We start from the raw sequence: 26,511 nt of genomic DNA on the forward strand, positions 1-26,511 counted from the left end.
TTAAGTAAATTCTTGCATGGTGAGAGCTTTAAAGGCTACGCGAGATGACCAATAAAATCTATCTTTACTTACCTGGGGCTCCTTTCAGCCGTTAGAAGTCACGTGTGTCCCTCGCTCCCACAGCTCCGGGGGTCTTCTCCCAGGTCCCGCTGGCAACCTCTAAGGATCGGTAACCACCGATGGGTCGGTGTCTTCTGTGCATGTGTGAGCGCCCGCACATGAGCGTGCCCACGTCATCAGAAGCGTATTGCGCAGGCATGCGCAGGAGACGCGACCTCATCGCGTCGCCGATCCTTAGAGGCTGCCAGCGGGACCCAGGAGAAGACCGGTGCTGGGGTAAGGGACAGAGTGACCTCTAGGGGCTGGAAGAAGGCCAAAGTAAGTAAAGATAGATTTAATTGCATTGCCTCACATACTCTTTAAAATTATTTTATTGATAAAGTTTTAAAAAATGTACTTGGAAAAAACTCAGGAGAAAAGTAGTAAGTATATAGCCCCTTGTATGGCCTAGTTCTCAGCACATCAATGTCACTACGCCTAAAGTTAACCATTAATTGTACTTTCTTCATTTTTTACTTCTAAATTTTAATGGATTTAGTAAATTGCAAATGATTTCATACATCCGACAACGGTAACATTTTATAATAGGTAAGATTAGATAAAAACAAGACAAATAGCATTTATATTGCGCTTTTCTTCTAGTGGATTCAAATCACCAGAGCTGCAGCCACTAGGACACTCTGTAGGTGGTAGCAGTGTAAGCAGTCTCGCCCAAGGTCTCCTACTGAACAGGAAAAGCCAAGATTCTAAGCCCGCTCTCCTGTGTCAGAGGCAGAGCCCTTCACATTACACTATCCAGCCATGATCATTCAAATCTGCTGGGCGGTTATATAAACCGGCTATTTATGATAGTTTTTATATCTATCGTGAGCAACTGCTGACTCTTTATTTACAATCTGAGCAGATTTATCCGATGGACATAAAGTGCGCCCCCGATGTTTGGAGGCAGAGGCCTGGAGGATGCAGGGGCGTTCCTATCCTTTAGCATTAGATTCATCCCCCCACAAGGTTCTCCTTGAGTTTCCTTTAATATGCAATCTTACTTTAGCAATTTTGTTGCCTCAGACTTTAAGAAATTACTGTAGATGATAAAAGGTAGAATAATAACATGTATTTAAGGGCCTGAGCCCACTAATGCCTGCGAACCTGAAGTGAGAGTGATATGGAGGCTGCCATATTTATTCCCTTGTAAACAATGCCAGTTGCCTGGCAGCCCTGTTGATCTTCTCGCATAAGTAGTGCCGGAGTCACAACCCGGGAACAGGCATATGGCAGCCTTCATAAACCTCTCACTTTAGTAATACTTTAAACATGAAACAAACGTTGAAAGTCCTCTAAATAGCTGCAAAATCCACACAACTGCAACGAATGTGCCACTCATTTCTCTGTTATCAATTAGTACATATCTCTGCTTCACATTTACCAAATCATTGATGTAGGCAATAATGAACTGCAGATGTCGCCAGCTTCTTGTGCTGTAATCACCTTTCAAACCCTGGGGGAATAATATTTCTATCCAAAGCTCTGATCCCCCCTTCCTTTTGCTGGGTGGAAATAGGAGTTCAAGTCTGTAAAATGCCTCCTGAACAACTTCATTCTGCGCTAAACACCAGCCGTCAAATGATCGCTCCGCCTCTATCTATTAATCCAATGATGGGCGCTAAAAATGGCCGTGTCCTCGCCCCCCACTGAGGTCACCAGGAGTGTACTGCGCAGGCGCAGACCGTACTGGGCCTGCGCAATACACTCCTGGTGACATCAGAGGGAGCGAGGACACGGCCACGCAGGCACAGTGGTTTTCCGACTTTAAAGTCGGAAATTCCCGAAGTGAAGCGGAGGCGGGGACCGGGGAATCGGTGAGTGGCTGCTCGGGCACAGGATGTCTGTGGGGGACCATTAGAAGCCCCGGGTAAGTTCAACTTATTTTCCCCCTACAGTAGTCCTTTAAGTTAAAAAAACAATATTTTGATGCAAGTGCAAGCATGCAACTGATTGCTAATTATGTATATATTTACTGGGGTCTCGCTGTGATCTAATATGTCCAATAAGAGGGTAGCAAGCTTTTGCCCCTAATAATTATAGTGGGATCAATGTAGCGTGATCAGTGTAGTGGGATCAATAACTCTCTTCAGTGATATTTGCTGTTCTCCTTACAGAGTAAGCGAGGTTTGCTACGAGCAGCGTTTTACAATCCGATTCTGATTGCTTGAGGATCGCAAAATGCTCAATATCGGAAAACTAACTGAAACTGCGGCAAATGATTCCATTAGTGCAATCCCGTTGCAAAACATTTTTTCCTGATTGCAATCGCCGACCTGCTGCATTTTTGTGCTGTGCAATTTTTCTACAATTCAGCAATTTTCCTGCTCATTTTTTTCTCCCGGCACAAATCGCAAATCCACCACAAACATGCCATACACCCGATGGATCCAAGCAGAATAGCGGTATTGGTTGGTGGAAAAGGGCGCCTCAATCCAAATTTTGTGGCTAGGGTCCTTTTAACTAAACAAGAAATGTGTTTCAATGAAAGATTAAATTTACCAACATCCCAGCTGAGGATCTGCAGAACTTATAGACAATATTTGGGGTGATACATATTTAAAAAAACACCTCTTTGGCATTGTGTCCTCAGAAATTATTTTTATTTTTTTTATAATACAACTTAAAGTGTACATAAAGCAGTATGTGACATGATGATCAGGGGCGTAACAATAGACCCTGCCAGGGATGCAGCTGCAGGGGGGCCCAGAAGCTGCATGGGGCCCCGTGGGGGGAGAAGTTTGTCCTGAGAGAATGACAACTAAGGGCAAGGAGAGAAAAATATTTCTGCTCTCTGCACAATTGTTCTAATGACTGCATCTGCTCAGCCACTGATTAGAAATCATACAAAGTTTTGCAGACAAAGATTTGTAGGCAATCCCTATTTAGTGTTCAGCAGGGTCTTGTGTACAGTGCTGCTCTACCCCCAGCCTTTCTCTACCCCTCCCCAAGTGCTGTGTCCTGTAATGATGCTTGAGGAGAGAAAAAGCTTTCTATTCTCTGCAGGTTTGAGGTTTGGTGGGAAGGGGGCCCCATCCAAAGTTTTGCAGGGGGGGGCAGTGATTTCTAGTTACGCCCCTGATGATGAGGAAAACATGTGTATGTACAGTACAAAACATTAATAACCAGGCTGCTTCACTTGTTTTATTTTGCTGCCTGAAAGAGTTAATTTCTAGGCATGGAAGTGACAGCTTCTGTCTTGTAAGGAATATAGTAAACATCACTGATAAGCAAATTACAGCCATACAAGTTTTCCTGGCAGAATACAACTTCTGAGCTCAAGGGAGAGAGATTAAAAGGTCAACAGTTCATGTATTTTAATTCTGGGACACTTCATAGGCTGTAACCGATTAGAGACAATAAAACATTCAACCTACTTTGTAATTGTTTAAATAGAAAAGAAAACCCTGGGATACCTAAAAAAAAAGTCATTTTTAGGACTAGGAGAATAAATAGAATTGTTTATCTCATCAGTTTAGTGTCACCTGGGGTTCACTTTACGACAATTACAGTAATGATAAAAAAGTCCGTTCTTCTGCCAAAGCAAACTTTTAAATTTTAGAGTCAGTAGCAGTTCTCTACGTAAGACTTCAAATGCGGCATAACAATGGCGAAACGTTACAGAACAATCCTGACCCTCTGAAGAACTACAGAAACATCAAACTGAAACATTAAACAGCTCCGTCTGTGCAAATCGCCAATTATTCCCCACTTCTGGGAGTATTTCCCGCGGCAGACTCGCAGGGCACAATAGAGGAGTGATCTACAGCGGGAGGAAGAGTCGGGGAGGCGGATTGTTCTGTATTGTTCTGCACTGGACTCCGCGCGACAATTAGGGGGAGAGTATCGCACGATACAATACAATGGGGGGGCTTCCTCCACACACACTGCGAACACGTGACTGCGCATCACACCGCTCTGCCCGCTCTTCTGCCAGGCTTGCTACTTCGGGGCATAGTCTGGTATAACACAACAGCACCCAAATTCCCCATATAGGGGGACAAATAAAAATATTAAGTAAAGTGGACCTGAACTCTTATACAGAACAGAAGGAAAACAGAGAGACATGCACCCTGTATGTATTTAGAGAGTTTGGCCTGTATAATTACCCCTCATCTGTGACTAATTACCAGTTGTAATTTGATCCCTCAGCTGTGTCAGCTGACTGCCAAGGCAGAGCAGCTAATTGCTAAACACAGGATGTTAACAATATGTCTGCTTCCATGAAAGCAAGAAGTAGACACAATGCAGATTGATTGTAGGATATGTATCAGCTGTAACAAGGAAATGTTTTTCTTTAAAGGTTATTATGCTGTTGCTCATCTTTTACAGCAGAGATGATGTTCTGAGTTCAGGTCCGCTTAAAAAAACAAACAAGCAAAAAAAAAAAACACAAAAAAAACCCCCAAAAAACAAAGGCCATGCCACAGGGCCATTATTTGTCTACCAGTAACATTTACCAGCTAAACACAGAGCTCTGGCTGCGATTGAGCAGAGGCTACAAACCCCTCTAGAGCCTGGTATACACATACAATTTTGATTGGCCAATTTTACCTCTTCCATGTAGTATGAGAGCTTACCTGCACAATCTGTTCATAGTATTCAAAATCTCATACTACATGGAGGTGGTAAAATTGGATGTGTGAAATCTGTAGCTGTAATAAGAATTCATTAGGTAAGAAATTATACTCCCAGCACATAAATCAGAGGAATTCCCCATAAAGGATACCCGAGGTGACATGTGACATATAGAGGTATGTAGCCCCGCCTTCCAATGAGTTTAAGCCTAGGCCAGGCATGGGCAAACTTGGCCCTCCAGCTGTTAACCATTTACCGCCATCCTAACGTATTAAAACGTCATGCTTACCGCTATTAACAGCAACATGACGTTTTAATACGTCGCGCATTCCCGCCGCTGCTACCGCCGTGTGTCCGCCGCTACCGCCGCCATTACCGTCGGGATCCCGTGCTGGGCGATTGGGGAAGAGGACTGAACAGTCCTCTACCCAATCGCAGTGCCTGGAGTGAATGGATGTGACCGCGAACAGCGGCTACGTCCATTCACATAAACAGGAAATGTAACAGTTTAATAAAGTGTGTAAAAAAAAAAAAAAAAAATGAACACGTCCTATGAGTGTTCACCAGCGCCATCTTGTGGCCAAAAAGTATATTACACTTACAAAATACATACATTTTCAAGTATATACACATCATTAATAAAATTACACTTCCAACCCTCCCCCCCAAAAAAAACACTTGTAAAAAAAAAAAAATCAGCTTAAAAAAAAAAAAAATAGTTGCCTTAGGGACTCAGCTTTTTTTATTCTATATTTTATGGGGGAAAATTAATTTTAATTTATTACATAGGGGCTTGTAATTATGGCCAGAACAAACAGAAAAATAACCACTTATATTTCAAAATAATATACTGTCGCCATACATTGTGGTAGGGACATAATCTAAACGGTTTAATTATCGGGACCACTGGGCAAATAAAACGTGTTTGTTTTATCCACAGGAGAATGTTTAATTTTAAAACTATAAAGGCTGAACACTGAGAAATAATGATTTTTTTTCTTTTTTTTTCTGTTTTTCTCATTAAAATGCATTTAGAATAAAATAATTCTTAGCAAAATGTACTATCCACAGAAAGCCTAATTGGTGGCGAAAAAAACGAGGTATAGATCATTTTCTTGTGATAAGTAGTAATAAAGTTATTAGGGAATAAAAGGGAGGAGCGCTGACAACTGAAAATTGCTCTGGTCCGTTAGGATAAAAACCCTTGGGGGTGAACTGGTTAAAGGAATACTTAAGTCAAACTAAAAAAATGACTTTTACTCACCTGGGGCATCCCTCAGCCCCCCGAAGCTGGATGGTGCCCTCGCAGCCCCGCTCCAACCGTCCTGTCCCCGCCGGCGGCTACTTCCGGGTCGCCGAACCCGGAAGTAGCCGCCGGCGGGGACAGGACGGTCGGAGCGGGGCTGCGAGGGCACCATCCAGCTTCGGGGGGCTGAGGGATGCCCCAGGTGAGTAAAAGTCATTTTTTTTAGTTTGACTTAAGTATTCCTTTAACAGCTGGAGGGCCAAGTTTGCCCATGCCTGGCCTAGGCTGATTACCTATGCAGGATTCTCCTCCTAGTGCATTCTACTAGACCAGGTATACTTTGCACTGGCTTTAGAACTCTCAGTAACAAAACATTCTGCTGAGATCACCTGACAGGACTAAAGAGGTGGCCACTTGAGATACATTTCAGAATGTAAATTGGGGCGCGGAAAGAGTTTACAATAGGCAAACACTGACTAAATAGTTTATAAATGAAAATTGAAAAAAATAAGCAATTTTACTCATTACATTATTTTCACTACAGTATCTATTTATAAGCACAAGTTTAACACTGCAGAACAGGGGAAACACTCCAGAGTATAATGTGGCTATAGGACTGCACTTTATGTGTCTAGAGAGAAGGAAGGTCTGTCCACTCATACCAGACACATCCGTGTTGTGCGCACTGGCCCTTTAAAGTGGACCTGAACTCCTGCACAGGACAGAAGGAAAACACAGAGACATGCACCCTGTATGTATTTAGAGAGTTTAGCCTGTCTAATTCCCCCTCATCTGTGACTAATCACAACTGTAATTTGATCTCTCAGCTGCGCCTGCGGCACAGCAGCTAATTTGTAAAAACAGGATATTAACACAATGTCTGCTTCCATGAAAGCAGGAGGTAGACACACTGCAGGCTTATTGCAGGATTCCTATCAGCTGTAACAAATAATTGTTTTTCTGTAAAGGTTATTATGCTGTTGCTTATCTTTTAGAGCAGAGAGGAAGTTCGGAGTTCAGATCTGCTTTAAAGAGACTCTGTAACATGAAAAAGATCCCCTGGGGGGTACTCACCTCGGGTGGGGGAAGCCTCCGGATCCTAATGAGGCTTCCCACACCGTCCTCTGTCCCACGGGGGTCTCGCTGCAGCCCTCTGAACAGCCGGCGACAGGCCCGACTGTAATTTCAATATTTACCTTTGCTGGCTCCAGCGGGGGCGCTGTGGCTGCTTTCCGCTCCGAACTACACGGAAATACCCGATCTCAGTCGGGTCCGCTCTACTGCACAGGCGCCGGAAACTTGCGCCTGCGCAGTAGAGCAGATCTGACGGCGATCGGGTATTTCCGTGTGGTTCGGAGCCGACAGCCGTCAGAGCGCCTGCGCAGGAGCCAGGAAGGTAAATATTACGTCACGGCTGCACGGAGGGCTGCAGCGAGACCCCCGTGGGACAGAGGACGGCGTGGGAAGCCTCATTAGGATCCGGAGGCTTCCCCCACCCGAGGTGAGTACCCCCCAGGGGATTTTTTGAGGTTACAGATCCTCTTCAATAGGTTATGGGCGGAGCACAGCTCCGGCTGGGCGGGTACCAGCAATGAGGGAAGAGGATTGGGGACTGGGGAAGGCCGATATAACACCCTTGCTACTGATGTCCATCCAGCAGGTTACACGGATCAGATTTCCTCACCTTTTATGTCGCCCAGATTCCCGGATCCCATGGCCAGCAGCTTGTCCTTCCAGTCCTTTGACAAAAGCTTCTCAATGCTGGGCGTTTCTGTAAAGAGGAGAAGACAAAGCGTGAGTTCAGCAGAAGCCTTGGAGGTCGGGGCGTCACACCTGGAAGGGAAACCTTTGTGTAGAAGTAACAATTCTCCCCAGCTCTGAGCATTCCAAACATCGCTCCAGATTCACACCTTGCTCCACCGCGTATATACTGACCTCAATAACTGTAAGCCAACCCTCCGCTCACTCCACTGGCTACCCATAACATGGAGAAATGGCTTACTGACATTCAAATCCTTGCACAATCCGGGCCCTGGATACCTGAAGGACTTGTTGCAACTGCATCACATCCATCACAATCTTAGATCAAAAGGATCTAATAACCTGGTCAACCTCCAGAGTCCATCTCAACACCTTTGGAGACAGAGCCTTCTGTCATGCTGCTCCTACACTTAGAACGCCCAATCAGGACATCTCCATCCCTGGAAGTGTTTAAAGAGAACCCGAGGTGGGTTTGAAGAATATTATCTGCATACAGAGGCTGGATCTGCCTATACAGCCCAGCCTCTGTTGCTATCCCAAACCCACCTAAGGTTCATCTGCACTCTGCAATCCCTCATAAATCACAGCCACGCTGCTGACAAACAGCTTGTCAGAGCTGGCTGTGTTTATCTCTATAGTGTCAGTCTGATGCTCTCCCCGCCTCCTGCAGAACTCCAGTCCCCGCCTGCATCCCCTCCCTCCCTGCTGATTGGAGGGAAGGGACAGGGGCAGGGACCGGAGCTATGCAGGAGGCGGGGGAGCAGCTGAGACTGACACTACAGATGTAAACACAGCCTCACAGCATGGCTGTGATTTATGAGGGATTGCAGAGTGCATAGGGACCTTAGTGGGGTTTGGGATAGCAACAGAGGCTGGGCTGTATAGGCAGATCCAGCCTCTATATGCAGATAACATTCCTTAAACACACCTCGGGTTCTCTTAAAGTCCAAACTTTAAAGCACCTCTGATATGAAATGGGATATATAGGCTGCCATATTTATTTCCTTTCAAAGAATGCAGATTGCATGGCTGTTCTGCTGATCCTATCCCTCCAATACTTTTAGCCAAAGACGCACAATAGTATATATATATATATATATATATATATATATATATATATATATATATATATATATATATATATATATATATATATATATATATATATATATATATATATATATATATATATATATATATATATATATTCTTTTTTATATAAATTACAAAACATATTTCTGATTGATTGCAACATTTGAAACATCTGACCAATGTATCACACACATGCGCAACTCTTCCCCAATTATGGAAAAAACACTGATTGAAAAACATCAAGTACATGGCAATCTATCCTACAACATTGTTTGAAAATTGTACAGAAATTGTCATTAAATCGGATCTCGTTATTGTATCACGTGGGGCCAACTTTCGTGAAGTTTATTTATTGAGGTGCAGATATTTCTTCCATTTGTTTATACTTTCTTGTCTCTTTAATAGACTGCAGAAAATCTATGGAAATGTAGTTTGCCATGTGGTTTCAGAATTGATCACTATCCAATTGAATTTCATTCAATGAGGGATTGATTGGCTTTATATAATGGGCAGTAATCAGATGATCTAGGCCTAGTCTCCATTAGCTGATTTTTTTATAGTCACATAACTCACAGTTCAAACATGGCTGTCTGATATACATAGAAGACAGACCAAAGCCTTTCTGAAAATGACCCCTGACCTTTCTCACATGTGAGCCAAGCTCAGACCTGTGAAACAAGACATCTGAAGCTTGCCAACAAGTTATGTGAAATCTCAGAAGCTGTACAGTGACCTTTCTGAAAATAAACCTCTGTAAGTGGTTGGTTGGACAGGAAGAGGAGGAGCACAAGGTCAGTATCTGGTGTTATTCGAGAGCACAACACTCGCCACAGCAGACTGCAGCACCACCTGCTACACAGCACAGAGAGAGGAGACGGCAGCACCGCCTGCTCCACAGCAGAGAGCGAGGAGACGGCAGCACCGCCTGCTCCACAGCACAGAGCGAGGAGACGGCAGCACCACCTGCTCCACAGCACAGAGCGAGGAGACGGCAGCACCGCCTGCTCCACAGCACAGAGCGAGGAGACGGCAGCACCGCCTGCTCCACAGCACAGAGCGAGGAGACGGCAGCACCGCCTGCTCCACAGCACAGAGCGAGGAGACGGCAGCACCGCCTGCTCCACAGCACAGAGCGAGGAGACGGCAGCACCGCCTGCTCCACAGCACAGAGCGAGGAGACGGCAGCACCGCCTGCTCCACAGCTCAGAGCGAGGAGACGGCAGCACCGCCTGCTCCACAGCACAGAGCGAGGAGACGGCAGCACCGCCTGCTCCACAGCACAGAGCGAGGAGACGGCAGCACCGCTTGCTACACAGCACAGAGCGAGGAGACGGCAGCACCGCCTGCTACACAGCACAGAGCGAGGAGACGGCAGCACCGCCTGCTCCACAGCACAGAGCGAGGAGACGGCAGCACCGCCTGCTCCACAGCACAGAGCGAGGAGACGGCAGCACCGCCTGCTCCACAGCACAGAGCGAGGAGACGGCAGCACCGCCTGCTCCACAGCACAGAGCGAGGAGACGGCAGCACCGCTTGCTATACAGCACAGAGCGAGGAGACGGCAGCACCGCCTGCTACACAGCACAGAGCGAGGAGACGGCAGCACCGCCTGCTCCACAGCACAGAGCGAGGAGACGGCAGCACCGCCTGCTACACAGCACAGAGTAAGCAGACAGCAGCACCGCCTGCTCCACAGCACAGAGCGAGGAGACGGCAGCACCGCCTGCTACACAGCACAGAGCGAGGAGACGGCAGCACCGCCTGCTACACAGCACAGAGCGAGGAGATGGCAGCACCGCCTGCTCCACAGCACAGAGCGAGGAGACGGCAGCACCGGCTGCTCCACAGCACAGAGCGAGGAGACGGCAGCACCGCCTGCTCCACAGCACAGAGCGAGGAGACTGCAGCACCGCCTGCTCCACAGCACAGAGCGAGGAGACGGCAGCACTGCCTGCTCCACAGCACAGAGCGAGGAGACGGCAGCACCGCCTGCTCCACAGCAAAGAGCGAGGAGACGGCAGCACCGCCTGCTACACAGCACAGAGCGAGGAGACAGCAGCACCGCCTGCTACACAGCACAGAGTAAGGAGACAGCAGCACCGCCTGCTCCACAGTACAGAGCGAGGAGACGGCAGCACCGCCTGCTACACAGCACAGAGCGAGGAGACGGCAGCACCGCCTGCTACACAGCACAGAGCGAGGAGACGGCAGCACCGCCTGCTCCACAGCACAGAGCGAGGAGACGGCAGCACCGGCTGCTCCACAGCACAGAGCGAGGAGACGGCAGCACCGCCTGCTCCACAGCACAGAGCGAGGAGACGGCAGCACCGCTTGCTACACAGCACAGAGCGAGGAGACGGCAGCACCGCCTGCTACACAGCACAGAGCGAGGAGACGGCAGCACCGCCTGCTACACAGCACAGAGCGAGGAGACGGCAGCACCGCCTGCTACACAGCACAGAGCGAGGAGACGGCAGCACCGCCTGCTACACAGCACAGAGCGAGGAGACGGCAGCACCGCCTGCTACACAGCACAGAGCGAGGAGACGGCAGCACCGCCTGCTACACAGCACAGAGCGAGGAGACGGCAGCACCGCCTGCTCCACAGCACAGAGCGAGGAGACGGCAGCACCGGCTGCTCCACAGCACAGAGCGAGGAGACGGCAGCACCGCCTGCTCCACAGCACAGAGTAAGGAGACAGCAGCACCGCCTGCTCCACAGCACAGAGTGAGGAGACAGCAGCACCGCCTGCTGCACAGCACAGAGTGAGGAGACTGCAGCACCGCCTGCTACACAGCACAGAGTGAGGAGACTGCAGCACCGCCTGCTACACAGCACAGAGCGAGGAGACGGCAGCACCGCCTGCTCCACAGCACAGAGCGAGGAGACGGCAGCACCGCCTGCTCCACAGCACAGAGTGAGGAGACGGCAGCACCGCCTGCTACACAGCACAGAGCGAGGAGACGGCAGCACCACCTGCTGCACAGCACAGAGGGAGGAGACTGCAGCACTGCCTGCTGCACAGCAGAGAGCGAGGAGACAGCAGCACATAGGAGGATAACTAGTGACAGTCACAGAAACTACAGCTGTCCCGCTTTAATATTCTACTGTATACACCAGCATAATTTCCTCTATCCCCAATACAGCTCCGCACAACAATCTCTTTATTTAGGTCCACCCACATAAGTGAACCAGAGACGAAGCATGCTCATGTATTTTACCATATATATCAGTGGGAACATTAGAGGAAACACCTACCATGCATTCTGTTTCATTCTGCACTGCACAGCTTGTTTCTTATCAGACCTGATAAAATCCCCGACTGGGCATTTAGTCTGGCTTTGCTATAATGACTCAACTATAATGATTCCTGAGCAGAGCCACAAGGGGGCAGGCTTGGGCTTGAAACGACATCAGAGAAGACAGACTCAGCTATAAATATTCCTGAACAAAGCCAGACTGAATGCTCAGTCGGTGATTTTATCAGGGCTGATTAGAAGCAAGCTGTGCAGTGCAGAATGAAACAGAGAGCAGGGTAGGTGTTTTCTCTAATGTTCCCACTGATATATATGGTAAAATACATGAGGGTGCATCGTCTCTGGTTCCCTTTAAGCACTCACTCCACCCACAACTGATGTTTCGTACATGGTTTCTTCTCTTTTACGGGGTATCCAGTTCTGATCTCTGCACCTTGAGTCCCCAGCTCTACACACCTGACCTACTCATAGCCAGAGGCTCCCCTTCCCCCTGCAGGATCCTTCTTTTTCTCAAAACCAGTGGCGAAATCTCTGCACACCTGAGTTCTTGACTCTACACACTTGCTGCATCTGAATTATTCTGTGACCAGGTACATTTTCAACTGGTTTCAGAACTGTCAGTAAAACATTCCACAGAGCTGCTCCTAACACCACTAAAGATGTCACCACCAGTGATACATTTTCAGAATACTCATTACATTAATTTCACTACAATTTATTTTTAAACATATGTAAAACCTGCAATGCACAAAACCCCTGAGTAACTGAGTAACAGCAATCAGGAGTTAAACATAAATCTATTTTGATAGAAGTTCCAAAACCAAGTTGCACATCTCGCCATGTGCTGCACATCCATTGTGCCTACAAGCCTATACAATACACTTAAAGGAGAACTGTAGTGAGAGGTATATGGAGGCTGCCATATTGATTTCCTTTTAAGCAATACCAGTTGCCTGGCTGCCCTGCTGAGCTACTTGCCTGCAGTAGTGTGAATCACACCAGAAACAAGCATGCAGCTAATCTTGTCAGATCTGACAAAATTGTCAGAAACACCTGATCTGTTGCATGCTTGTTCAGGGTTTGTGGCTAATACTATTAGAGACAGAGGATCAGCAGAACAGCCAGGCAACTGGTATTGCTTAAAAAGTAACACATATGGCAGCCTCCATATACCTCTCACCACAGTTCTCCTTTAAGAAGGGCTCTATAAAGTGATTGGACAAGAACACTGTGATATCATCACTGAACAGCAGAAAGCATGTCCTCATTTGGTAGCAACGACCTGCCTTACTTCAGCCCTGTTAGAGGATCAGCCACATATGAGGCAGTAGTGAGCAATAGTGATGGTCATATTTCGAATTCATGGACAAGCATGTGATTTGTTTGATCAGCTGATAGATTAGCAAAGCTCTGATTTGCTGTGATCACATCCTGCTTTATCACAGGATCATGGCTAGCAAAATCAGAGACTTGCATATCACCTGACCAAAGTGATCACATGCTCCTGCATAAGTTCTCATAGATATGAGCAATAGTGAGTGAGTAGTGCAGAGCTCCACAGAGGGCGACAGAGAGCAATTTACACATTACAGACTTGCTGGGAAATCTCTGACCCTGAGATCCAGATCCTGTTCTTTCTACATAGAAAAGACAAGACTGCATTAGCAAGATTAGCACTATAATAGTCTGCTGAGCCACACAAGGCTTCACAGCACATCCGACTGCACTGCAAGGAAAACCTGCAGGCGGCTGTGGCTGTGAGGAGTCACATGATCTACTGAGCTGTCATGGAAACCACAGATGCTGATTGGATAGTCATTTATAGAAATTATTTAACTGGCAGATCACTCAGCTGCAACATCTGGGCACTGGCTGCTGAGAGGCACAGACGATCTGCAGCATGCAGCAAGTTTACACTAGGCAGTACCAACCTGTCTGTCTGCTGGATCAGAAAGTGGTCCATTTATAGGTGCCCATTAGCTGTACAATTTCCCGAGTGATCGCATAGGGTACCATTAGGGCTTGTTCACACTAATGCTACGTACACACATGCGACAACGATCGTTCATTGAGAACGACGAACGAACTTTTAATTGATGAAAGAACGACCTAAGTAAAGATAGTTTTAAAAGGTGTGTAACAATCTGATCGTTAGAACGAACGTTACATCACGTAAAGCAACTATTGCGCCTGCGCATAAAAATGAGAAGTTTCACAGAGAAATTGTGAAATGCGCATGTCAAGCCTAGTACGAACGACCGTTTCCAACGATGTACTACTTTTGCAAACGATCGTCGTTGGTTAAAATTCGCCGAGACAGAACTTTCTTTTGTAGCGATTTGGCTCGTTCGTCGCTTGCCTTAATAGTCGGTGGTTTGTTTTTTGTAACGATCGTCGTTGGTAAAGATCGGGGAAAGATCGTTGCAAACGACTATAGTCGCATGTGTGTACGCACCTTAAGGGCGTTTGCACCAAAGCGCTGCCTGTACCATTTTGAGGGAGATTTACCTGTAATTGAAGGTATAGGGAAATCGCAAAGTGCTTAAAACAACGCTTTGTATATCGATTTCCCCTGCGTTTTTTAAGAAATAATACATTGTATTCTTTCTCGGGTCAAAGAGTTAACTTCCTGACTTGCGTCAGGAAGTGAAAAAAACAAAACAAATCATTCTGCAAAAGTGCTTAGAAAAGTGATGTACAAAAAAACCCAGTAACGCGCAGGTAAGCGCCGGGAGGCGTTAAAAAAAAAAAACCTCGCACAAAATCGCAAAACGCTGGCGTCAGCCATTGTGATTTATGATGTGAAGAAGGCCTAACTGGTGCCAATCCACAACAAATAATCGTTCTTTTGATCACTCCATTAATACGAATTTCCAAACTATGCTCATCCTTTTCCCCTCTGCTGCGTGGCCCAAATGATTGTTTCCCATTGATCGCAATGATTGGATCAGCTGGTCAATCGTTCGAGAAATTGTACCATAAGTGGACACCTTTAGAATGACCATATAGTTTTAATTAAATGGATTAGTCTATGGTAGGTTAGATTGTAAACCCCTCTGAGATACAGTTAAAGTGGACCTGAACTCTTGCACAGGACAGGAAAAAAAAACACAGAGAAATGCACCCTGTATGTATTTAGACAGTTTAGCCTGAGTGTACACTCTGCCTCTGAAGAAGCTGGTTTAAACCAGCGAAACAGCTGTCAGGCTCTTTCCACCCCCACTGCTGTGTACCTGCTACTTCCCCCACCGGAATAAAGGAATTTTACGAAGCGGTGCCCCTTCTTTTGTCTTCAATTATATTATATGCTGTTCCTTATAGAGAGGAAGTTCTGACTGAGTTCAGGTCTGCTTTAAGTGACAAGACAATATACTCAGTACAGCAATGTGGAAGATGTCTGCGCTATATAAATACTAAATAATAATGATAATACTTTGTCTTCCATAGCTTCACCCAGTTACATGAGATGTTGCTGAAATCTGCTGAATGCCTGAGAATTCCTTCACTCAACTGGATCTGGTCAAGAAAAAGTTCAGTCCAACCAATCTACAAAACCTGATGCACGTCCATTGCTTGCTGCTTGAAGTGGTGGTGTGGGATAGTGTTCAATCGATGACCATGAAATCAGCAGGAGAAAAACTCCAACTGAAATTTGGGTATTCGTTGAGGAATGATTCAACTACAACATGATGATTCCATTGAATGTTACTAATCAAAGACAGGCGAGTGTGTGTGGTCATGAGACGAGATCAGTCAGTACAAGAATGTCGATCCTAAAAATCGGGGGGGCAATTCCTGGTGTAAAAACCTTAAACCCCAAAATGATCAGCTCTCCAAAATCAGAACCACTTCATTGTTATTTTACTAATAGTACATACCCACGGCAAGATTTCACCTATTATTTTAACAGACGATCGTTCATTCTGTGTGACATCGCGTAACCATGGTTAAAATAAAATTGGTTAAGCAATGTTAACAGAGGGCCCGATGTACTGCGACGCTTGTTCCTTAAAGTGAATGGGAACTGCATTTTAAAAAAAATGAGACAGATACTTACCCAAGGAGAGGGAAGGCTCTGGGTCCTATAGAGCCTTCCCGCTCCTCTCATGGTCCCCTCGTTCCGGTGCTGGCTCGCCCGGTAGCAGTATTTGACTAATTTAGTCAAATACTGCTTTACTCGGCCAAAGGAGGCTTCAGAAGTCTTCAGGGAGCCCGAGTGCTCCTGAAGAAGGGCGGCCCTGTACTGCGCCTGCGCAAGCACGCTCTCTTGCACGCTCACGGCTGTGCAGTATGGAGCCGCACCCGCACGTCTTCGTGAGGACACAGCTCCTGAAGACTTCCAAATACCCTTTCAGGGGGAGGGGGGAGCCAGCACAGGATAGAGAGCACCGAGAGAGGAGACGGAAGGCTCTATATGACCCAGAGCCATCCCTCTCCTTAGGTAAGTATTTGGTTCATTTTTTTAAAAATGCGGTTCCCATTTACTTTAAAACAATCGTTCCAGCGAAATCATTTTTTTCTGCTCAAGTTAATTGACTATTCGTTTAATTTAAATGACCGTTCGCATCACATCGCTTTTGATGTTGAAAGCTAGATTGTGGAATGATCGTCTGTGTTCCGCGATTTAATCTTAGCGTGGGTACCCAGCTTAACATTCAACTGCTGGTCTTCCCACTTTAAACAGAAAATTCAATTCACACCAATGGTCCGAGAGTCTCTATATACACAAAGAGACACAAGCACAAACCTGCAGAGTGTACACAAGGCACACAAAGAGAAAAGTTAAACAGCAAACAGTAAAAAAAAAAACTTTTGTAAAGTTTGTTTACACCCCATGTGCAGTTTAACCTTCTCACCATGTTGTGGGCGTGTCCACTGCATGTGTACGTGTGCACAAGACCTGTCTGATCACCAAATTTCCAGCGCTGCACCCCCCTCCCCCCCGAGCCATGCTATTTTGACATTCGATTCTGCTAGGCTGACCTGCGCCGCTGCGCCCGCCCCCCGATCCCAGCACACACAAAAATGCTATTCAAATGTGGAGGACAATTGAGTGAATTCAACAATGTAATTGTATACTCATGTCAGAGCTGAGCCGACTGACAATTACCGAGCGCTTTCAAAACCGTGATTATGACTCCGCCATTCAGCAAAAGAAAATAGACTCTGCCAGATAAGTGTCCCAATATGATTCGGCTTAATAACAATGCCGGCGTTTAATATTCCCCTTCTAAGAAAGTCTACGGCAATTGCCCCGGCGCTGCTGTTTATGTGCGTGCGGCATTGTTTGGACATGACAAAGCCCCCCGCTAGGAACATAAAATCCCACCGCCTGTTAACTTATCAAAGCAACGAGCTGTTCTGAAGGACAGACAATTACTACAACCTGGTTAATTTTCCCACAGAAAGAGAAAAGAACAGATAAGGAAGACCTTCTCGCCATCTCCAGGGCCGAGACCCTTTCAGCACCTCCGATGCTGAGGGCTTCTGGGCGGCCCGAGGCAGCAGAAGGGTTAACAAGACAGATCATGCCCCGCAGGACGTAGGGCCCGTTGCTTTTAATTACACGATGGCTGCAGAAATATTTATTAGCGCCTGTTCATGGCTTCCCAAACTGGAGCTGCTGAGGTCCTAACCCAGAGGACGTGACCTTTATTAAAGTTTTGTGATCTGCCAGATATATTAATGGACACGGCAGAGTTATGGAGGAGAGAAAAAGATAATTTTGGAGGCTTTTATCTGAACAGATCAAAACGGGAAACTTTACTGGACAACTAAGGCCTAGCGTGGCAATCAGCATGGGCAGAAAGAGAGCCAGCAACCATGCCTGGGAGATCTCATACAGCATATGGTATAACAATGCAGGAGGTGACCCATCCCTCCACACTCCACCAGAATATCACTCGAGTATAAGCCTCTCGAAAGCAGAGATATGAAATGGTCAGTGCTCACATGTGACCGTTATCTAAGTGTATAATAATATTAGTGTATGTCTGCAGAAGACATTAGAATGTAAGCTCCTTTGGTATACAGGCTGGTATGGATTGAGTAGTGATCTCCATAAAGCCCTGTGCAATAGATCAACAGTTACAGAAGTTTAAAATAATCATAGTGGGTAGCTACAGTGGTAAGGACATTAGCATGTAAGCTCCTCTGGTGCAGAGACTGATATGATTAGATCAGTGATCTCTGTACAACTTAACATAATTTATCAGAGCTACATAACTGTATAACAATACTGAGTGTGACTATGGTGAGGACATTTAGTGACTAAGGTGAGTAACTTTTAGAGTGTAAGCTCCTCTGGTAAAGACAGATGAGATTGGATCAATGATGTCTATATAGCATTTTAGACTACATAAGAGCTATATAAGCGTATAATAGTACTGAGTGTGGCTATTGAGAGTTTTTGGAGTCTAAGCACCTATGGAACGCAGGGTAATTATACGTATTATTTATATAGGACCGACATCTTCTGCAGCGCTGTACAGAGTATATTGTCTTGTCACTAACTGTCCATCAGAGGGGCTCACAATCTAATCCCTACCACAGTCATATGTCTATGTACGTATCGTGTAGTGTATGTTTCCTAGTCTAAGGCCAATTTAGAGGGAAGCCAATTAACTTATCTGCCTGTTTTTAGGATGTGGAAGGAAACCAGAGTGCCCGGAGGAAATCCACGCAGACACAGCGGGAACATACAAGCTCAATGCAGATAGTGCTCTAACTGGTATTCGAACCAGGGACCCAGTGCTGCAAGACGAGAGTGCTATACACTACACCACCGTGCTTTGCATGATATAAGTCTATATAGTCATATATTAAATTCACCTTTTAAATTGAATTGCTGAAATAAATGGACTTTGGCATGATATTCTAATAATTTTCCAAGTTTCATCTGTAAGTAAATAATAATAATATGACTATGGTGAAGTTACTGGAGTCTAAGCACCGCAGGTTAAACAATGGCCTCTTAAGTCCTCAGTATATGGCTGTAGAATGTGGCAATATAACAACAATAAAAATAACAAAACAATGCATAAAGCATTGAGAGGCCGGGAAGGGGAGGGGGTCACGAGAATTGCGGAACGTTTTTCTCCGCCATGTACGGTATGCAGCCCGAAGAAGGCATGTTTTTTTCACAGGCGCACTCAGAAAATAAAAGCTGATATTCTAGTCTGTGTTTTGGCCCGGCATTCTTGCAGAACGGGCGGAAAGGGCAGGGAATGTGGCTTTTTGCAAGCGCAGCCTGTCACTTATTAAAGGCTGACAAACCTATGTGATGCTGGAATGCAGGCACAGAAGGCCATTGTTCTCAGACAATGGCCTGCTCTACCTCCAGGCATCTGAGGAGAAGCATTTTACTTTTAAGTCTATTGTCAGTGGACTGTGTGACAAAGCTTTTCCCCTGCAGCTAGACAAAATATTCACCATGGAGCGCTCAGAAAGGAACAGGAGACTCTCAGCCTTAAAGCGGCAGTTATCAGCTTTTCTGAGGTATTTTTTTTCTTCCTCCCCTCTCCGTCACCCGCAGGTCTTCCGAGAAATCTGCAGGATAATCGCCGACGACGACTACGAAAAACTGTCAGGAGACGCTCAGCGCGGAGACACGGAGAAGGGATTATCCCAGGAAATTTCTGCTGGAAAGTGCGAGGAGGGGGAAAAAAAAAGAAATCTTCTGGCAATCTGCTAATTGAAATGTTCAACAGAGGGAGCGTGACAGAATGTGACAGGAAAAAAATTACCCACAAGCCACCTATACATTATATAGACATTGACTCCTGTCAGCAGCTCCCAGTCTGCGCAGGCTAACAATGCTGCCTTAGGGCCCTTTTCCAGGAGGAAATGCGATCGCGTTTCCTTCTATTTCCACTACTACGCTATTTCCATCTCCCAGCAATCGCGATTGTGGTGCATTTGTGATTTCCAATGGGAGTAAAAAAAAAAAGAACTCAGTGGGAAAATAGTTTGAATAGCCTAATCATGAGGAAAATCCCATAGCGATTGGTACACGATTTTCCTGCGATCCCTATACAAAAGTATAGAAGCGCAAATGCACAAAAAATAGAGCAGGCCAATGACGGAGAATTGGTGACAAATTTAATCGCACTAGCAGAAAAACAGCGCCGCAATTTACATGCTCATTGCGGTGCCGAAGCGATCCACAAAACGCGGACAATCTGATTTTTTGCACCAAAATGCACCTAGTGGAAAAGGGAGTATTGGTGGCCACTAATGATTCAATCTTTTTCATCCAATCTTACCATTTCTATGTAATATAAGAAACTGATAAATTGTCCATTCAGTAAATTCACTCAATTTACCCTTTTACTACATAGATTTGGTAAAATTGGATAAAAAAGATTGGATCATTAGTGGCCAGCATTAGGCCCTTTTACACGAGGTGCATTTCGGTGTGAAAAATTGGATTGCTCGCATTTTGCAGTGACAAGGACAGAACTCCCTCATTCACCATTTGGCAATCCTCCTTGGTGGATCGCTAAACGATGATGTAGGGTTGCTGTAAATTCACTAGATTCTCAGATAAGATAGCCTAAAACTATCCAGGCCAAGGATTATCGAACTTGCATGACAATTATCCTCCTCTTCAGCACTGTGGACTATATCAATGTATGATAATACCAATGTGTGACAGAAGTAAGGATGTTACAGTGTGAGCTTCTCTGGTGCATAGATTGATGTGAATGGATCAGTGATCTCTGGACAGCGTTGTGGAATATGTCAGAGCTATATAAATGTATAACAGTGACTGTGGTGAGGGCATTTAGAGTGTAAGCTCCTCTGGGATGATGCAATCTAGGCAGCAGCAACCACAAACACTGAACTTTAGTTTCTGTAGGTTGTTGCTTCTAGTCATGTGACCTAAACTCAAAGAAATTTATCTTAGCTACAGAAGCCTCTGTCACACAAAACAGGTGCTGAGAAAAGGGCTGTCAGGCCTTTAACACATTAGCAGCTTCAATAGTTATTTCATTTGAGATAAGTGCACTGCTTTGACTTTAGTCAGCAGAACAACTTGTGCTGTAAATTCTTGGAATGTTTTGATCTCTCTGTACTTGCAGAAAATATAGAAATGGAAAGCAAAAGTCCTCACACTGTCCCTAGTGACAAGTGGCCGCAAACATATTACATCAGTACTAATTAGAGGCCAGGAAATGTAGCAAATAAGAAATAAAAAAAGTGCTAAAATAAATTGGCCTGAAGCACTTAAAAGTTAAACACTGGCACAGCAGCAAGTGGCAGTTCAGCACACAGAGTTGTTTGAGGCCTGTTCAATCTTTGGGGAGTTTGGAAGAGTTCTGCCTAATAATACATTAGCGCTATGACAACGGAGGAGTGAAAAGCAGCCAACTATGGTATCCCTGCTGTGAACACAGATCTTACTAACTTTTTGACAATTGGTGATGTACGTTCTGTATCGGGTAAATAAGACCAGATAACCAGTTTAGCCTCTTGACAACAAAGTGTCAGCAGGGACATGTGGGATTTCCCGAGCTAATGTGATTTGCCCATTGCAAGGGCACCGGTTATGTCAAGCAGATCGCAGTGCTCCCTGCCCACTACTGTGCCGTGATGTGTTATGCTTTTTTATCGCAAATGCACCACATGCTGCATTCTTTACTTGACTACCGTTCACTGCAATTGAACGAGACTTTTCAATTGTACTGCAATCGGAGCAAAAGTAGCCAAGCAAGTGCGGTGGAAAAATGACTGCATTGCTATCCCCCCCCCCCCCCCCCAGCCGCTTACCACAGTGGAAAGAGCCCATAAAACTTATAATACAGGCTAGACGAAACTCACGAGCACAGCGGCCCCTGATGTCTCTGCAAAATGTCAGGTCGTTTCCCACTCAGCGCAGCACTGCACCTGATTTGGGTACAACCATAGACCGTAATGTTCATTATGGCTATAATGGCGCATATGGAATTACAATAAAATCACTGTAATTAAAGTGCTGGCAATAGCCGAAAAATACGGACGCCTCGGCCAGCGATCAGCTGGGCAGATCAATTTGGTCGGTCATGAGCTTTGTTGTCCCCACTCAACTCCCCCGCCACAATCGCACCGCTCTGTCGGCCCTATGCCCCATTTGCTTCAGTTTCTAATCAGCCCAAAACGAAAGCCTTGTAGACGCATACAAGGCATGTTGAGTTCAGTACCCGATCAGCGCTATCCTGCGGGGTGCAGGATAGTGCTGATCAGGTACTGAACTCAACATGCCTTGTATGCGTCTACAAGGCTTTCGTTTTGGGCTGATTAGAAACTGAAGCAAATGGGGAATACTCAGACTAAGACCAGGAGAAAACACAAACTCTATACAGAGCAGGACTCAATGTGGGGACATTAGTGCAAAGTTGAGAGCGCTGGCCCACAGTGTCACCCACTCTACAAAAATGCCTTAGCAGCATAAGGAGTATTGACCTGAGGAAGCGGGCCATGATCCGCGAAACGTGTTGTCAATTTTTTGAATAACTGTTTTTCCAGTTGAACTGGTGTCTGTGTCTTCTGCAGAGGTAAGCGATTACCTCTCATTTACACGCTATGTTTTAAAGTTTTAACACTCTACAGGAGAGCATTCAGTATCCAGCAGGACCTGGAGAGCCGAGCTGGGATGGTGAATTCCCTGCAGGCTTATACAGTGGTTGCAGGAACTGCAACCCACCTTTGTGAGTATATAATCGTATATACTTTCGGCCCCTTATACCTAATAATACTGCACCATTGGGCTCCTGGTCTCTCTCTCTCTACTTCTTGTTTAGGTGCTCTTGGAACCACCAAACCCCTTCTACATCTTTCAGTTGGGTTCTGTATTATACGAAATAGAAAAACGCACATCTGAATTCTCCAAACTGAAGAGTTTTTGGCGAGCTTTGTGAAGCCTTTTCCAAGCCATGGAGAGAATAGACACATTCCACATATAGGCAGCATATGAGTTTATTTGTAACCTCACAGATGCCAAATGAAAATGTTAGGAGAAAAATAATACATAAATTATTTGTAGGGCTATGTAATGTAATATGATGTGAAGTGGGGAATGATCGGTAAGGACCAGCAACGATGGCAGTCACTGTTAGTTTAGTAATGTGACGGGGAAACGCATTAAGGGGTTCTCGTTCCAAAACCTTACGGGCGCCCTGCCTGCGACGAGGAGCACAACAACGGCAATGGGTTCGGTTGGGCAACTATGAGTGTGGAAGAGGGGACAAGAGAGCGATGGAGACAGGTAAGTGGCAGCCGGGCAGATGGCGACCGCCTCGCAGACAGGTCCTCCGTTAGGTAAAAATATAAGTGGAGGAGACGAGAAGAGGCGCGCAGTGAAGGATGGCAACAAGCCACGTTTATCAGAGCGCTGTCTCCATGGCTGAACAATAAGAGGCTCAATTTGGAAAGCACTTACACTCCTCACTAGATGCAATTCTCTTCCTTCTCCATATAATAATCCTGGCACAAACAGAGCAGTGTGCGGATAAGCCGCAGACTATTACCCTGTGCACTGAGTACTGAGGAAGGGAGGGGGGAGAGGGGAGGAGGAAGAATGGAGGAGGGGGGAGTGATTGGGAGGGGAGAGAAGGGGAGGTGAAGGAGAGAAACAGAGAGAGGGAAGGAGTAGAGAGAGAGGAGCGGAATGTGAGGGGCACAATAAAGACATTTGTGGGGGTAAAAGGGCGAGCGGAAGAAGAAATGGTGGTGAGCAGAGAATGAGGAAATGGGAGGGGTCTAAAAATGAAAGTGTGTGTATGTGTGCATGGGGGAGGGGTTAGGGGGGGAAGCGCAAGACAGATCTAAAAGGTATGGATGAGAAAGAAGAGGTGGGGTGTGGCTAAAGAAGATAGATAGAGCGTGCGAATATTCAATTACTACACGACTTAGGCCCGGGATACCTGAAGGATTTGTTGCAACTGTGCCACAACATCAGAGAAATCAGAAAGTGACTGTGAGAGGAGAGATTGGTGTTAAGGGTAAGAGACAGAGAATTATGGGGAGTAAAAGAAATGTGTAGGAGGGGAGAAGAGTGTATGGGGTGTAGGAGTTGGAGTACATGGAAGAGACTAGGAGGTTGGAGAGGCCTGTAGAGTAAGTAGGGTGGGTGATGAAAGGTGAGAGTATAGAGAGTATGCGGGAGCATATGGAAGAGAGAAGGGGTGGGAGGTTGGAGAGGCATGTGGCTGTAGTAAGGTGGGAGAGGGAAAGGAGTATGGTGGGAGAGTATGAGTTGGAGTGGATGGAGGGTGGGAGGTTGGAGAGGCATGTGGCTGTAGTAAGATGGGAGAGGGAAAGGAGTATGGGGGGAGAGTATGAGTTGGAGAGGATGGAAGAGAGAAGGGGTGGGAGGTTGGAGAGGCATGTGGCTGTAGTAAGGTGGGAGAGGGAAAGAAGTATGGGGGGAGAGTATGAGTTGGAGAGGATGGAAGAGAGAAGGGGTGGGAGGTTGGAGAGGCATGTGGTTGTAGTAAGATGGGAGAGGGAAAGGAGTATGGTGGGAGAGTATGAGTTGGAGTGGATGGAGGGTGGGAGGTTGGAGAGGCATGTGGCTGTAGTAAGATGGGAGAGGGAAAGGAGTATGGGGGGAGAGTATGAGTTGGAGAGGATGGAAGAGAGAAGGGGTGGGAGGTTGGAGAGGCATGTGGCTGTAGTAAGGTGGGAGAGGGAAAGAAGTATGGGGGGAGAGTATGAGTTGGAGAGGATGGAAGAGAGAAGGGGTGGGAGGTTGGAGAGGCATGTGGCTGTAGTAAGGTGGGAGAGGGAAAGGAGTATGGGGGGAGAGTATGAGTTGGAGTGGATGGAGGGTGGGAGGTTGGAGAGGCATGTGGCTGTAGTAAGATGGGAGAGGGAAAGAAGTATGGGGGGAGAGTATGAGTTGGAGAGGATGGAAGAGAGAAGGGGTGGGAGGTTGGAGAGGCATGTGGCTGTAGTAAGGTGGGAGAGGGAAAGGAGTATGGGGGGAGAGTATGAGTTGGAGAGGATGGAAGAGAGAAGGGGTGGGAGGTTGGAGAGGCATGTGGCTGTAGTAAGGTAGGAGAGGGAAAGAAGTATGGGGGGAGAGTATGAGTTGGAGAGGATGGAAGAGAGAAGGGGTGGGAGGTTGGAGAGGCCTGTGGCTGTAGTAAGGTGGGAGAGGGAAAGGAGTATGGGGGGAGAGTATGAGTTGGAGAGGATGGAAGAGAGAAGGGGTGGGAGGTTGGAGAGGCATGTGGCTGTAGTAAGGTGGGAGAGGGAAAGGAGTATGGGGGGAGAGTATGAGTTGGAGAGGATGGAAGAGAGAAGGGGTGGGAGGTTGGAGAGGCATGTGGCTGTAGTAAGGTGGGAGAGGGAAAGAAGTATGGGGGGAGAGTATGAGTTGGAGAGGATGGAAGAGAGAAGGGGTGGGAGGTTGGAGAGGCATGTGGCTGTAGTAAGGTGGGAGAGGGAAAGAAGTATGGTGGGAGAGTATGAGTTGGAGTGGATGGAGGGTGGGAGGTTGGAGAGGCCTGTGGCTGTAGTAAGGTGGGGGAGGGAATGAGAATGTATGGAGGAGAGTGTGAGTTGGAGTAGATGGAAGAGAGAAAGGGTGGGAGGATAGAGAGGCCTGTAAGGTGGGGGGGGGGGAAGAGTATGAGTTGGAGTGGATGGAGGAGAGAAAGGGTGGGAGATTGGAGAGGCCTGCAGAGTAAGTAGGGTGGGGGGAGGTAAGGAGAGAGTATGAGCTGGTATGGATGGAGCAGTGTGGGGCCTGTAGAGTAAGTAACGTTGGAGAACTGATCATATATAGATAGAATAAGACAGAAGTGCAAAGAAACAGTCAGACTCCGGAATTTACTGAACAATCTTTGGAGTTCATTATTTTCCCGGTATGACAGACAAACAACTAGCTTTTTTCTTTTTTATACAAGCCACGAGACGGGCGAGCCTTGGGCAAACATTCTGGCGCCGGAGAGGTTAAGCCCGCTGTGTGGCACGATGTATTTATACGGCGTATGTGTCCGCTTTACCCAAGTTTCTGCTCCTCACATATGCTTCCTCGCATCAGCGCCAACGGCAATACCCAGCGGTGAATGGCTGTCCGTCGCAGCCAAGTATTGTTAAAGTGACATCCTGGCGCTCAGTCACCGCGCTGCCTCTCTCGGCGTGCCAACCTCTCTCCTAAGACTGATCCCGTCATCTGGAACAATGCAACCTGGAAAAATGTGCCAACATTCTGCCACTTCTGCACACAGCGGGCACGCCGCAGGACAGCTTCGCCCTCCGCAGAGTGGCCGGCCCATGACGGGGAATAAAAACGCGTTTTCCATTGAGGAACTGTGACAGCTTTTAATATGATCAGAGCCCCTCTACACAGAGATAAGCATCCCTCAAAATATTCCACTGCCAAATGGGCATCACTGGGGCAAAACAGCATAATTTCCTACTTATCCAAATCCAGATAAAAAAAAAATAAATAAAAAAAAAATCCCAAAATCATATTTGTGTGGCGTATT

General features: G+C 46.5%; 1 protein-coding gene across 6 annotated transcripts in view; it reads right to left on the minus strand.

The window, feature by feature from the left end:
- Positions 1-26,511, minus strand: part of SOX5 (SRY-box transcription factor 5) — a 369,889-nt gene that overhangs the window by 162,998 nt on the left and 180,380 nt on the right. For all 6 annotated transcript variants that reach the window (XM_068277989.1, XM_068277987.1, XM_068277990.1 and 3 more), the window contains one exon: positions 7,608-7,694. In XM_068277989.1, coding sequence (XP_068134090.1) covers positions 7,608-7,694 — 87 coding nt within the window. The remainder of the gene's footprint in view (positions 1-7,607; positions 7,695-26,511) is intronic.

This window comes from Hyperolius riggenbachi, chromosome 3 (assembly GCF_040937935.1).
Source record: "Hyperolius riggenbachi isolate aHypRig1 chromosome 3, aHypRig1.pri, whole genome shotgun sequence".
NCBI lineage: Eukaryota > Metazoa > Chordata > Amphibia > Anura > Hyperoliidae > Hyperolius > Hyperolius riggenbachi.